General features: G+C 43.7%; 1 protein-coding gene across 1 annotated transcript; it reads right to left on the bottom strand.

Annotated features, from left to right (window-relative positions):
* Positions 1–1715: 1715 nt before the first annotated feature.
* LOC111230058 (low molecular weight neuronal intermediate filament-like) lies at positions 1716–6798 on the bottom strand. The gene is made up of 4 exons (XM_022756620.1): positions 5970–6798; positions 3623–3940; positions 3004–3128; positions 1716–2113 (listed from the first exon to the last, which is right to left on the bottom strand). Exons 1-4 carry the CDS (start codon positions 6714–6716, stop codon positions 1738–1740), a joined length of 1566 nt encoding a protein of 521 aa, XP_022612341.1. The 5' UTR covers positions 6717–6798; the 3' UTR covers positions 1716–1737.
* Between the last annotated feature and the right edge of the window lie 7011 nt (positions 6799–13809).

The following is a 13809-nucleotide window of genomic DNA, read 5'->3' as shown; positions in this document are numbered from 1 at the left end:
TTGAGAGGAATATCACTGCATGAGATAGCAGCACATACAGTCACAGTTGTATAGCAGAACGGTCTGGAAAGTGTTAGCACTCCTCAGCCTCCCCAGAAACAAGTGAGATGCAGGTGAAATCATGTTTTATTTTAACTTTCAGTCATGGTTAAGGCAATTTTATTTTTATTTTTTTTTTAACTGAACACACAACAAGCAAAAAAATCTACCCCATCCTTTAGATATTCAAGCTCCAAGAGTCAGGCCATGCATTCATGCCTGTTGGTCGATTCATTTGTCAAGAAAAAAAATCAAACGGGGGTGAAATGATGAACGATGGCGATGCAGACAGTTCAGGGCAAAGTGATAGAACGAGTTATGGGGAAAATAGCCCTTATATGCGACTCTGTACCATATAACCATGACCCCAGCGACATGTGCCCCACCTGCCACTTGCAGTCTGAGCTGAGGGCTGTCAGTGTCACCGCCAGCTGTACTGACACCGACAGCCACGCTCACCTCCACCTTGTTTCCTGTGTCAAGCTAAATTAAACAAAAGCACCACCATGTTTGTGGAGGAGGAGAAAGAATAATAAGGGTTGGTTTTCTTTGAAAATGAAGGGAAATAAAGTAAAGAAGTGGATTTAATTATAGATACTTAACATTGACAGGTGAGAAATTCCTTGACAAATGAATCAATCAAAGGGGGGGATAATTCATATTCCCAAAATATATATATTTATATATATAGCAGCAATTTAAACTCTATACTTTTCATTCCCAAAGATGCACTTCCTGGTGGAGAAGCTGCAGCACTCCTCCCTCCCAGCCACTGAAAATACCACCCACCCTCCCAACACATTTGTATATACAGTTTTTCTGAGCTCCGAGTTGCCGTTATTGCCGTGCTGTGACGCTGCAGGGAACAAAACAGAATGGGAGAGGGGCTAGAAATGGTTAGTGGTACATTTCATTTTGTCGTGGTGGGATGAGATGTAGAACTAAGTGGAGAGTAATGGAGAGGAGTTGAAGAAAAGAGGGGAGTGGAAAGCACTCGCCTGCTACTGTATGTTAAAAGGTGGGGTCTGACTTACAGTTCAAATAGAAGCTTTTTGTTCCGTTAAACATCCCGACATTTTGAGCTGGTGGAGCTTTGTTCTGCGATAAAATCTTCACTCCCCAACTTTTAAATGTAAAAATCATTAGCACCGTAAAAGTTGGACTTGCTGTTTCACATGCTCCAAGATCTGTGCATTTATCTTAAAGTCTGTGTGCTGACGTAATTGTTACTTTCAAGGTATTATTGATTGCTCTTACTGTGAATATTGATCGTCGATGGCACATTTACTGTTGCTTGTGTGAGGAGAAATCATTATGAGACTTGGTGGCATCATGCTCAGCTTTCCGCACGTCTGTCTGCACTGATGTGATGTAAAATCATGACGTTTTGAACCCGTCTGCCTTTGTAAGACATCTACTCCCTCCTAAAGCTCCTTCTCTGTCTAATACGCTTTGAACTAATCACTTCTGAGTTACAGAGCAAACAGAGACAGAAAACACAGAAGGTGTGAGTGAGGCATCTGGAGTATGCAGAAGAGTGTGTGTGTGTGTGTGTGTGTGTGTGTGTGTGTGTGTGTGTGTGTGTGTGTGAGTGAGACAGATGATGTGATCAGTAACCAGATCCATACGAGTGATTGGTGGGAGGTGGAATGTGTTATTGATGATGATGATGATGATGATGATGATGACACAAGCAGTTTAGCTCTTGCTGGTCTTGCCGGTAGGGCTCTTCTTCTCCTTCTCCTTCTCCTCTTTCTCCTTTGGCTTCTCCTCCTCTTCCTCCTCCTCTTCCTCCTCCTCCTCGCCCTCGTCCTGGTCATCTCCCTCCTCTCCCTCTTCTCCCTCGTCTCCCTCATCTCCCTCTTCTCCCTCATCCTCTCCCTCCTCTCCCTCCTCCTCCTCCTTCTCCTCCTCTTCTGCCTCCTCTTCCTCCTCCTCAGGCTTGGCACTGGACTTCCTGTAGGCGCCCAGGGTGTAGGTTCGGGCTGACATGTAGGAGAAGCCGGGGTAGCCCGACTGGACCATGGCTCCACCAACAGAGCTGAGGCGGCACTCCTCGCCTTCCAGCAGCTTCCTGTACAGACAGAGAGTGAGAGAGATAGAAAAGGAGAGAGGGAGACAGAGAGAGAGAGAGAGAGAGAGACAGGGGACAGAGATGACGACCTTCTAGTCTGGTTTCGTTTCTATTATTATCTGAGTATGTCTCTGCTGGGGGATCTAATGTCACTGGTGTATCAGTGGCAGCACCTCTGCTGTCTGTTTCTGTATATCTGCCCAGAACATGCGGATTAGGTTATTGTCAGCTTTCAGTTACTTTGATCTGTTGCAGTGGGAAAAGGGTTGATTCCTCTGTGTAAAAGCATTTTAAACAAATGGTAAATGATTTAATTTCTTAATTTGAGAGATTTTTTTTTTTTGGCATTTTGGCTTTTCACAGTTCAGATGCAGGAATTGTGTGGTGACAGGAACATGAAACAAAGGTCTGCGGCCAGAATCAAACGTTGCTGTCATACACCATGTGTCTTGAAAACTAGGCCACTGCTCTCCCAATACGAGTTTATTTTAAAAATGCTTGAAATAAATGTCAGAGTGGAAGTGAAGCTCATTGTTATGTTGACAGCATTTTCTAAGACATGCATGAATAAAATATTAACTGAAAACTTGAACCTGAAAATCAAACTTTCAACAACTAAAAAGAAAATTAATTTCTTATCAGGAATTTTGCATTTTATGGTATTGGATCCACTGAACTTCAAAAAGATGAAGAAAAACAAAATGCACAATAAAAGAATAACTATTATTCTTTCAATATTCATCATTCATGAACTTATTCTTGTTATTCTTCATATAAATGTTTAAAATAAGCAAAATAAGGGATGATACCTGGTATTACACGATTTAAAAACTAACATAGGTGAGTCCTCTAACTGATGATTGCTGTGTTGTATGTAATGCAGCTCTAACCTGTAGGCAGCGATCTCAATGTCCAGCGCCATCTTGACGTTCAGCAGGTCCTGGTACTCACGCAGATGACGGGACATCTCTCCCTTGGTGCTGCGCAGAGCAGCCTCCAGCTGCTGGATGGTGTCCTACGCACACACACACACACACACACACACACACACACACACACACACACACACACACACACACAAACGATCCCGTTATGAAATATAATTATTCTGTCCAGGAGTCATGAAAAGAGATAGATTAAAAATGTGCTGATAAACATCTAAGAAAAGATTTTAATTTGTGTGCTGTCACGCTGAAGAAGGGCTGCATTCATTTTTAATATGAAAGTGATTCATAAAAGATATCTTTAATTAGACATCCCAGGTTGTGTCCTTCATCAGTGTCCACCCTGCGGAGAGTCCACAGAGTTCGACTGATGAGTGTGATAACTCTGGCCTCATCTCCTTATTAACTGGTTTTAGTTTTATCTGTTGCCTGATTTTTGCAATTTTTTTCTTTCTGTCTTGATCAGGTTTCCACCTTTAGTGGGATTTACCTGGTTAAATAAAGATTGAATAAATAGAATTAGAAAAAACAATCAAAAACTTACTACCCCATATCATTTACATACCTGCATCTCACCAACTTCATTGTTATGGCGATCCTCCATCTCGGCAATCTGCCTCTCCAGAGCCTCGTTGTGGCCCCTGAGGGCCTCGATCTCCAAGGTGCGGGCCTGCACCTGCCTGCGGTACTCACTAAGCTCCTCCTTGGAATGCTTGATGGCGTCCTGGTTGCGGGCAGCCGCCTCGGTCACGCTGGCAAACTTGGAGCGGTACCACTCCTCTGCCTGGACCTGGTTCCTGGCGGACAGGTTCTCGTACTGAGCCCGGATGTCCTTCAGGGCGGCGGCCAGGTCCGGTTTACTCATGTCCATCTCCACTGACACCTGGACATAAGAGAAGGCAGTAGGTCTTAGTTCATAGACAGGGATTTTGTCTGTAAAAAAGCAGTAAGATGTGAAACTGATTGTGTTTGAATGTGTTTTTTGTTGTTGTATTCTGAGTCACTTTTTTAATATTTAACCTTTTACCCAGGTGAAAATTTTCTATAATTTGGGGTTTTATTAAAGTTTATGTAAGGTAAAGGTGACCAAAGTAATGTGTAGGATTGGTCAGACAAGCATTTGGTGACCAGAACATCATCAAATTATTGGTTCAAATGGGAAAACCTGCTTCTCTGTTCTGCTTGTCATGGAGAGATTAACATGTGTCTATCTTCTAAACATCATTATGACAAAAAGCCTCTCAAAAAACTAAACTAAACTCATAATTAAACTGCTGTCCACTGGTGAATGCTGTTTTTTTCTGTTATTACCCGCTGTGTTCAATACACACTGTGTTTTCTGTCACACTGTGCTGCCTCTGGTGACACACACGTACGTAAAAGATGAGCAATGTGTTGATGAGCTGAGTTGCAGTCCGGTGAACGAGACTGCTGCAGGACTGATTAATCAACTGCTGACTCTGCTCCTCTGAAGGAGGGAGAAAGCTGTGCTGTCAATAGCTTACATGGCAAAAATATTCCCTGCAGGGAAGCCCTGGAGAAATCTACCCAGCAACCATCACTCAAACGCATGACTTACTTAATGCCACTGAGCATTCAGTGAATTGATCTCTGCTCAAAGTTGCAGTGAAAGCTGCCTGCCCACCCCAGAATCTTTGTTTCTCTGTTTCTGTTTGCTCCATCTGCAACATGATGATCTTACATAACTAACAGCTCCATATAAACTCCAGCAGCTTGTGTATTGTAACAGAAGTCAGTGTTATTGATGGCATACTAAAACTTTTTGGGTTAAGCTCTGACAGTATTCCCTCTGTTATACTGCTGTTAAAACAGTTCAGCTTGATGCTAGGTGTTCCTCACAGGGTTTGTCCCCCCTGCTCCCTCTGAGGACGACCACACCCTTAGATTATGCGCTATTTCTCCGCATTTTTCTCCCGCCCTCCCCTCTCTGCACCCCTTCCTCACCTCCTCTAATAAAAACACCACCATCACACCCACAGTATTATTTGGATAAGGGCGGAGTTTGCAGTAGCTTCCCTTCTCTTACAATGACCTTGTTGCACTAAGAGTATTTTTATTTGAGGGGAACATGACGCCCACATACTTTAAACTAAACAGCAACGACGACATGAACTTACTGTCGAAAAAAGGGGACACACTGTTTGAGCCTGAACATGTAATGACTGAGGCAAACTCAATCTTGAAAGTTTTGCAAGCAGCCGTGACTGATTGATCGCTCGGCGGGACGTTGCAGGGACTCTCGAGACCACAGATTTTCTGAGAGGGGCGGGAGAGAGGGGGGAGGGAGGGAGGGAGGGAGGGACAGCGCGCGGTGCTGAAACGGAACTGCAGTGCCATCAATTATCCAGTGCGCAATGTTAAGTTTGATGAGGACGCAGCTGGTCGGACAAACAGAAACAGCTCAAGACTGTTTTAAGACTTTTTTAGACTATCCATGTAGTAGCCTATAGAAACGGTGGTCATGGTGGACTGTGTATTTGACCAAGTAGCTATTATTAACAGTGTATTAGGTAATCTGTAACAAGTCAGTACTTTCATCTGGTGAATATTATACTATTTGCAGTATTATAGGAATGTTTTTGTCTACTGAAACTTTCAAAAACACAGGGAACAGCCCACCATTAAGTTTGATACTGTCACTGTCAGTCCACGAGCCTCAGCAACATTATGTAATATGATGAGTATGTCGACTTGGTAAAACTGATTTAGTATGAAGATCATGAGGTTTGTGTCAGTGTGACACTGAAAACTAGTGGTTGACAACAAATCTGACAAGTGGACCAAAGCTGTCTCTACAACCTGTCAGACTACAGGTTATCAGAGCCCAGAGGGATGTGTACCTGAAGTGTAGGCTACCTGTGTGTGGATGTGTACCTGTGTGGGGTGTGTACCTGTGTGGCCTGCAGGGACGTCTGCAGCTCCTGGAGCTCCTCCTCATGAACTTTCCTGAGGAAGGCGATCTCGTCCAGCAGTGACTCAACTTTCTTCTCCAGCTCCAGACGTGCCAGTGTGGCGTCGTCCACGTCCTTCCGGTAGCCCTTCAGGGTGTTCTCCGCCTCCTCGCGCAGCCTGGTCTCCTCATCCAGCTTCTCCCTCACGCGCTCCAGCGTCTCGTTCATCTGCACGCAGTCCAGGTGCATCTGGCTCTTCTCGTGCGTCAGCTCCTCCACGCGCGCCCGCAGCTCGCGGATCTCCTGCTCGTACAGCTCGTGCAGGCGGGATGGCTCGCTGTGGCGCTGGCGCAGCAGCGTGACCTCCGCCTCCAGGACTTTGTTCTGCTGCTCCAGGTTGTGCACTTTCTCAATGAAGGACACGAAGCGGTCGTTGAGGCCCTGCAGCTGCTCCTTCTCGTTGGTGCGGATGATCTTGAGCTCGTTGGTGACCGCGGTGGACTGGGTCAGGTCCATCATGGAGTCCGGCATGGAGGAGAAGACGCGGCCGGGCGCCGCTGTTCTGCGGTAGGTGGTGGAAGACATCACGGAGGGGGAACCATAGGTGCGGTGGCTGCTGCGGTATCCCGCAGAGTGCAGGCGGGACGGGCTGCTGCTGCTGCCGAGACCCACGCGGCCGGATCGGGGGGCATCTCCGAAGATCTTCCGATAGGAGCTGCTGTTGTAAATTTCGCTGGAGTAACTCATGTTTCCTTTACCACGGCGGTGTCCGGTCCCACTGCTCTGTACGGGAGAGTGTGTGGAGTTCAGGAGTGTGTGAGGGTGAGAGTGTGTGTGAGAGAGAGAGTGAGATGCGAGTGATGTCTGGCCAGGACAGGTGCTTTTATAGTGAAGGCGCCGACGCATCATTTGACGCAGAGACAACAGAAGATGAGGGGAAACCTGCAGCTTTTGCAGAAAGCCTCCACCCTCTGGGGAGACACGAATTCACTCATGCAGCTCCTCTCTTCTGCCTTGAAGCTCAGGCATCAATACAACAACTCTATATGACCATCATGTTTGGTATTGGGGCTTTGTTGTGGCCTGTCTGACCTGGAAACTTAATAAACTTCACTTTTCATTAAGTTATTAACTCATGACAATATTATGATGTCGTTTTATTTGCAGTCAGAACACTAAAGGAAATCGTGTGACATATCATTTCCCCAGTACAGCTGTTATCCCTCTGGACTGTCTCATGTTACCCCAGTCCATACTGTCCACTGTCATTGCAGTTTTTCTTTGCTGTCCCAGCAGAATGGCAAATGGGATCGATGTGTGGAGCTGTGCGCTAGAGTGAGTGTGTTTTGATGCTGCAGTCTACATCCAGCGCCCTCATCCCCGCCGACCTCCGCAATATCCGAATACGGGATGAGACTCATTACAGCGGCCTGATTGTTGCTCTCACACCCCATCACTGTCTAACCACAGTGAAACACCAGTGATGCAGTGGTATATAGTAAATGTGACCTCCTGTTGGTCGTCATCATATAATGGATCACACACATATGAAATTAATTATATTCAGTTATGTGTTTACCAGGCAGGCATAAAGGGTGGTATAAATAGGCTAAAACTTCCATCATGTGTATGCAGTACAGCCTGTATATAGTTCCCCACAGATGTGTCTAAACTTGATTCCACAAATAACCAATAGTAGATATAAGTATTTCCTTTGATAAGTTAACATTAATGTGGAGGGTGTATATTCTCCCCAGTGTTGGGTCTCAGTTTGGTGAAAAACAAAAAGTCATGTCTGGCCTGCGTGACGTTAAAGTGCTGCGCAGAGCTGTCGCTGGCCTTGGTCCTGATCCAGGCAGGCGCGGGACCACGCCCCTGTAAAGGAGAGAGCTCCCACCCACAGGACTGCAGCCTCCCCACCACCACCACCACCTCACACCACACAAGGCGCCTCCGGTACACCGGCTGTCTGGAAAACAGCCCAAACAGTGGGAATGTGCATTACACCCAACGCCAAGTCATCTTAAATCACTTAAGACCATGTCTGATGGTGCTGCTTTTACAATGAGAATGTGAATAGAGTAATTTTCTTCATATCAGTCACCTTCTTTATTTAGCCTTGAGTCAGTAGGCCTAAATATTGTTATTAAGAGAAAGCATTTACTCAGAAACAACATATCCATTACAGATACACTAGATCAACCTTGAATTCTTGTCTTTAAACATGATTTTTAAAATGTTCCTTCAAGTGTGACACTGTGTTTGCAATTTCTCTTTGTGCAGGTCAGCTTCTTTCTCTAGGTTGTCCTTTTAATCATGACGGTGATCTTTATTTTTTCAAAAATCAGAAAACTGGAGCCTTGCATTTATCTCCACCCCAATATGAAAGCAATGTCAATATACTGTATGTAAAATACATTTTGATATTTTAGTTTTACTTTTACTGTATGAAGGCTTTGATGAGATAGATAGATAGATAGATAGATAGATAGATAGATAGATAGATAGATAGATAGATAGATAGATAGATAGATAGATAGATAGATAGATAGATATGTTTCGTTACACATGTTAACCAGTAGGGAGCGCTAAGCCATCAGTGATGCTTCACATGTCCAGCAGACATGAACTGAACCTCAGACTTACTGTTATCATCAGTAACACTTTAATGTTAAAATTTCTTCATACTAACATCATGGCCTATATTACTGTGCACATGACTGTGAATATAATATGGGCACAGTGGTCATGAATAGAAGACTATGATGTGTTGATCAACCCTCAAGGTCACTCAACTGGTCAGTTTTCAGGGTATGGAGCTGCACACATACACCAAATGAAGACAGATAACATCAACATCAGGTGTGATGTCACATAATTCAATTAATCAGGAATAATAAAACATGACTGAATACACACTCATACAGGCAGACTGGAAGGTAGCTCGAGCGAGAGAGAGAGAGAGAGAGGGAGAGACTGTAGCACTCTACCAAGGCCACCCAGCCAATTTTACTGTCTGTGGTAACAAAAAGTGGTCGACTGAGGAGAGAGGTTGTCAGTGACTCAGCAGGAAATGACAGGTAGATAGAAAGGTCTGATTTCTATCATTATGTCTTTCTCTGCCTCCTCATTTGAAGTTACCACAGCCCAGTAACAGGACAGACAGCGCCTTATTTTAATGAAAGCAGAGTGATACATGCCATCAAATGCTTATTCACTTAGTCAGTGAAGTATCCCATCAGCTGTAATACAAAACCAGTGCGCTTACTGCAGTATCATAAACCGGCTTCCATTTCTGTCTACAGGTACAATGTGCAGTGTTTCTATAATAATATAATAAACAAACAACAACATTAATTCTGACACAACAGTATAATGAGTGTAAACAAACAACACCACAGTTGGCAGCCTTGAGCACTCCCTACTTAGCCTTTTGCATGGAGACAGAGCCACTAGTTGGATATCACAGGAAGTATGCAGTCTGACTGTTTTACGACAAAAACGCAGGAAGAGGGCGCTGTTCTTCCACTACAGACGCAGAGGATGCTCTCAGGGTTTGTGCCAATGGCAAATGGTGGAACAAGTGAAAGGTTAATGGAAAAATGTCCTCTCTAAAATATATTTTGTGTTGAGCATAAAAAGGAAAAGAAAGCAGAAGCACACATGGAGCAATGCCAGGTACCAGACCTTTATAATATAGATATTTCGAGAAGCCATGGTTGGAGAAACCATGTTAATGATGGCTGCATTCAATATAATGTCAGCCATATACAAGGCCTTTTAGCATACATGTTGCCTTACTGGAGCTGTTACTGGAACCGTTACTGGAACCATGCAATCATTAATGTTGTGAGTTACACCTGTGCTTTTCCTACTATGACCTATTAAAATATCTGCCATGAAAAAGGCTTATAGTCAAGTTTCGCAGCAATGTCCCTGTGAGTGACTGATCAAAAACAAGCCATAATAACTGAGAGCTTATCAGGAAATATCAGAAATTGATTGTGTGCGGTCAACTGCATGAATTGCAAAAGTAATGTGCGGAAAATGTTCAGTATCCTCAACCTTAGCTTATACTGCATGTTAGCTATTAGCATGTAGCAATCTAATCACAACCCTGAATTTTAATATGGCGGTGGATAGTTTTGCACACAGTTTGGTAAGAACAAACTTCCTGTTTTTAAGGTAAGACAGATCATACGGTCACCAAATGTTAATGGAAAAAGATTTTACGTTTACAAACTGGTGTGATCCCTGTGTGCAGCTGATAAATAATACTTATTAGATCCTTTATTAACACAGTTTGTTATAGTGAACCTTTGCCTGTATACACTGCATCAATAGTAATATGAGGCTATTGTTAGTGACAGAAAATCCACAATGAGGAGGTTTCTGTGCTCTTACCTCCACCTTTGTTTTTTATTTTAAATACTGAAAATGTCCATAAGCTATCATGACATTGTGGGAGTTAATTTTCTACAGTCCTGCTGTGTGAGCATCCTTGGTTTGTAAAAGGGAAGTCTGTCTATAAGGGAAGCACCAATCACTTTTCTCATACAGAATAATAGAAACCCTTTTACAAACAATGTTACAGTATATAAATGTGGTGAGATAGTAGCCTTGCGTCATTCCAGTCATGGTCTCAGTGGTTCAGAGTTATCATGTGATCTGTTTGGACCTAGCAATATGAGGTGGCAGATATACAATCTCCCTCAGTCTACATGTTGTAATACCATGTCATCATGTTAGTTCTGAGGGAGGGAGAGGATATTATTTGTTTACCCTGTCGCCCCACCTCCCCAGGTGGGACTGCAACATTATATTACTACACTCACTTCACCAACCTCCTACTCTATAACTCATCTTCTTCTGCTGTCCCAACCACTGCTGCTGCCTACACAGCCACACTCTCCTCACAGTGGTTTCATCTAATAGACTAGTAAACACTGTAAACACTGTTCCACAGGGCTCCTACATATTTATTGGATTCAACACTGTAATGAAAACACAGTAAAGGAAACAATTGCTATCTGACTGATGGTATCATGATGGACTGAAGAGGTAACACAGGTAGTATATGTTTTAATGTCTAAGCACTGAGTGGTAATATTTTCTATACACATATAATGGCATTTGATAAGTCAGAAAATCCAGATCTCGACGGAGGCCCCAGCACAAACCATTCTCCAGTGGCCCTGCTGCTTTGAAACTAGTTTCTCTTTGGTGCTTTGATATGCCAGGTGTTACTCACAGGCATTAAGCGAGGGTTTCTATGAGAGGCTTTACTATGTGTCACATAGAGGCCACTCCACTCGCTCGCTTTTGTTCTATCTTGGATGCACTGATCTTGTCTGATGTGCACTCTTCCCTCTGGTCCCTCGAGAGCCCTCTTTCCCACACACAGACGATCTCCTCCGTCTGTTTGCATATACACATAAGCATTCAAAACACACATATACACACACACTCACTTCTCTATCCCTTGATCTAAGCTGTCGGCTGCGATGGAGGATGATCATGTACGGCTGTTGCCACCGAGCCGCGTCCTGCACTGACATTATGATGAGACATGGCGCCAAACTGTATGTGGCTACTGCAGGACTTCTATTCAGGTGATGAAATCCAGTGAGGCTCAGATACAATCACTGGCTTTGGGTTGCCACTGGTGACTGGATGGCCCTGCAGATGGTTGACGGCACCATCGGGGATGCACCACTCAAACTGGAATATATACCAGAAACACTAATGGACAAAAACAATGAAAAATGCTTGTGCCCAAACAACGGTCTCCTCTCCTTGCTGCTGTCAGACTTCTTCCTTAAAGACTTGATGCTCGGCCACACCTTCGGGACTGTTCATCCTCGTGTTCATCAGCGCTTCACTCATGTTCAGATTTCGTGTCCACCATTACTTGCTTCATGCTCCTCTCTGTTCTGTTACAATCAACGGGGACACCCAAACGCAAGACACAGACTCAGAGTTAGAATGAATGGTGGCTAACTACAATCCCAATTGTCAGTGAAGGTGGATGGAGGTGGGGATTACAGTACATGAAGGCAGAGGGCGGAGGGAGGAAGGGTAGAGTAGAGGTGAAGGCAGGGTTGGGAGTGTGGCTGGATGACTGATCAGTCAAGAGTCAAAGCCTCATGGTTCTAAGTGGCCTGAGAACATGAGCTACCACACTAGCTGAAACAACCTGGATGAGGATCTTGGGTTGATATACTACTGAGTTGATGAGTACATGGATTGCAGGTGCACAGGTTGATCAGCAACCAGGAAGTCAGCAGAGAGAGAGGAGCGGCACACCCATAGCACAGACAGACAGACAGACAGACAGACAGACAGGCAAAACAGGCAGACAGGGGAAAGGGAAATACAAGATACACAATAAATAAACTGGAGGAATGGTGTGAAAATGTTTCAGCTTTCACTGGGGAGACATCATTGGAAAAGTCTGGGATCCACAGTACAATACTAGTTTGATTGTTCATAACTACTCTTTATGCATCAGTAGAGGACATATGTGTTACATAATGTAAAACTAGAGGATTGAAGATCTGTTAAATTGTCCTTCAGACCTGTGATGCTGTTAAAAACCGTCATGTGATGATCCAGAGTCATGCACACGTGATAATAGACCTTTTTCAACAGTTTTGACTTACCATAGTAGCAAAAATACAGGTGTAACCATAGCGACGGTGACTCAGTTCCATTAAGTGTCCCAGTAAGCCAACTTTTATTAAACCATTAATGTTTCATCAATGTTATTTTTACACCTGTGTTGTTCCTGCTACGACATGTAAAAATATGTCACGTGAAAAATGTACCATGACCTATGAACTCCAGGTTACCATGGGCCAAACTACACAATAAAACTCTTTTAAAAGTCTTTTCAAAGTAAAACACAATTTATTCATGTAAAAAAAGAGGAGCAAATGAGTTACAGTCATTACCATTAAATACCATCCCACTTCTGACTGTGCTTAATCATCATACAACAGCCATGACTGTGTGGAGAGTCAGGGGGGTGGAGGGAGTCATTATTGTTGACTTGATGTCTGTTAAGTGATTGAATGGCTGTGTACTCACTCAGGGTTTCATAGATAGATAGATAGATAGATAGATAGATAGATAGATAGATAGATAGATAGATAGATAGATATTATTTATCCCCTAGGGTAAATTCATGTTTGGTTTGGTGTTGTTGTGTGTTTCCATGGTGCACATCATCTGTTGTTTGTTTGTGCTTGGCTGTTTGTGTCATGTGGGTGTGTTCCTTTCATTAGTTGTCTGTTTGCATGTGTGTGTATGTGTGTGTGGGTGTCTTGTTTGCGGGTGTGTATAAGTATATGATTGGTCAGGGCAGTCCTAGGAGGCGAAGGTCAAAGTAAGCTGGTTGTGCAGGGCCTGGATAAGCTGCCGGATTTGACTAATCTGACAAGGAAGGACGTGGAGAGGTGGGTCAGTAGGCCTGTGACCCTGACACACACCTGCAAACAAACACACTTACTTACACAACTCTGTCATTTCTATACACACACACATCAGCAGGTAGGTTATGTCAATACACTCAGCTGGAGCATGTTATGCTTGGCTCAGGATAAGCTGCATTGCAGTGTCTGTCTCCTGTTTCATGTGCAGATTAAATGTAAGGTGTGCCCTTTGGTGGACAGTTTATTGCAAAGTGCTTTACAATAGGATGTGACTGACTGATTATTTTACAGCAACATTGACTCATGGCTAGATAGATAGATAGATAGATAGATAGATAGATAGATAGATAGATAGATAGATAGATAGATAGATTACAACACACAATCTAATTCTTAGGCAGTGATTC

Source organism: Seriola dumerili, unplaced genomic scaffold (assembly GCF_002260705.1).
Source record: "Seriola dumerili isolate Sdu_G_001 unplaced genomic scaffold, Sdu_1.0 BDQW01000017.1, whole genome shotgun sequence".
Taxonomy (NCBI): domain Eukaryota; kingdom Metazoa; phylum Chordata; class Actinopteri; order Carangiformes; family Carangidae; genus Seriola; species Seriola dumerili.
This window is presented reverse-complemented; position numbering and strand designations above follow the sequence as displayed.

Excerpts from the sequence above, each read along its gene's own strand:
- LOC111230058 (XM_022756620.1), bottom strand. The coding sequence starts at position 6,716 with ATGAGTTACTCCAGCGAAATTTACAACAGCAGCTCCTATCGGAAGATC. Across the intron at positions 3,129-3,622 it reads ATGAAGTTGGTGAGATGCAG|GACACCATCCAGCAGCTGGA; the intron begins GTATGTAAATGA and ends GTGTGTGCGTAG. Across the intron at positions 2,114-3,003 it reads ATTGAGATCGCTGCCTACAG|GAAGCTGCTGGAAGGCGAGG; the intron begins GTTAGAGCTGCA and ends CTGTCTGTACAG.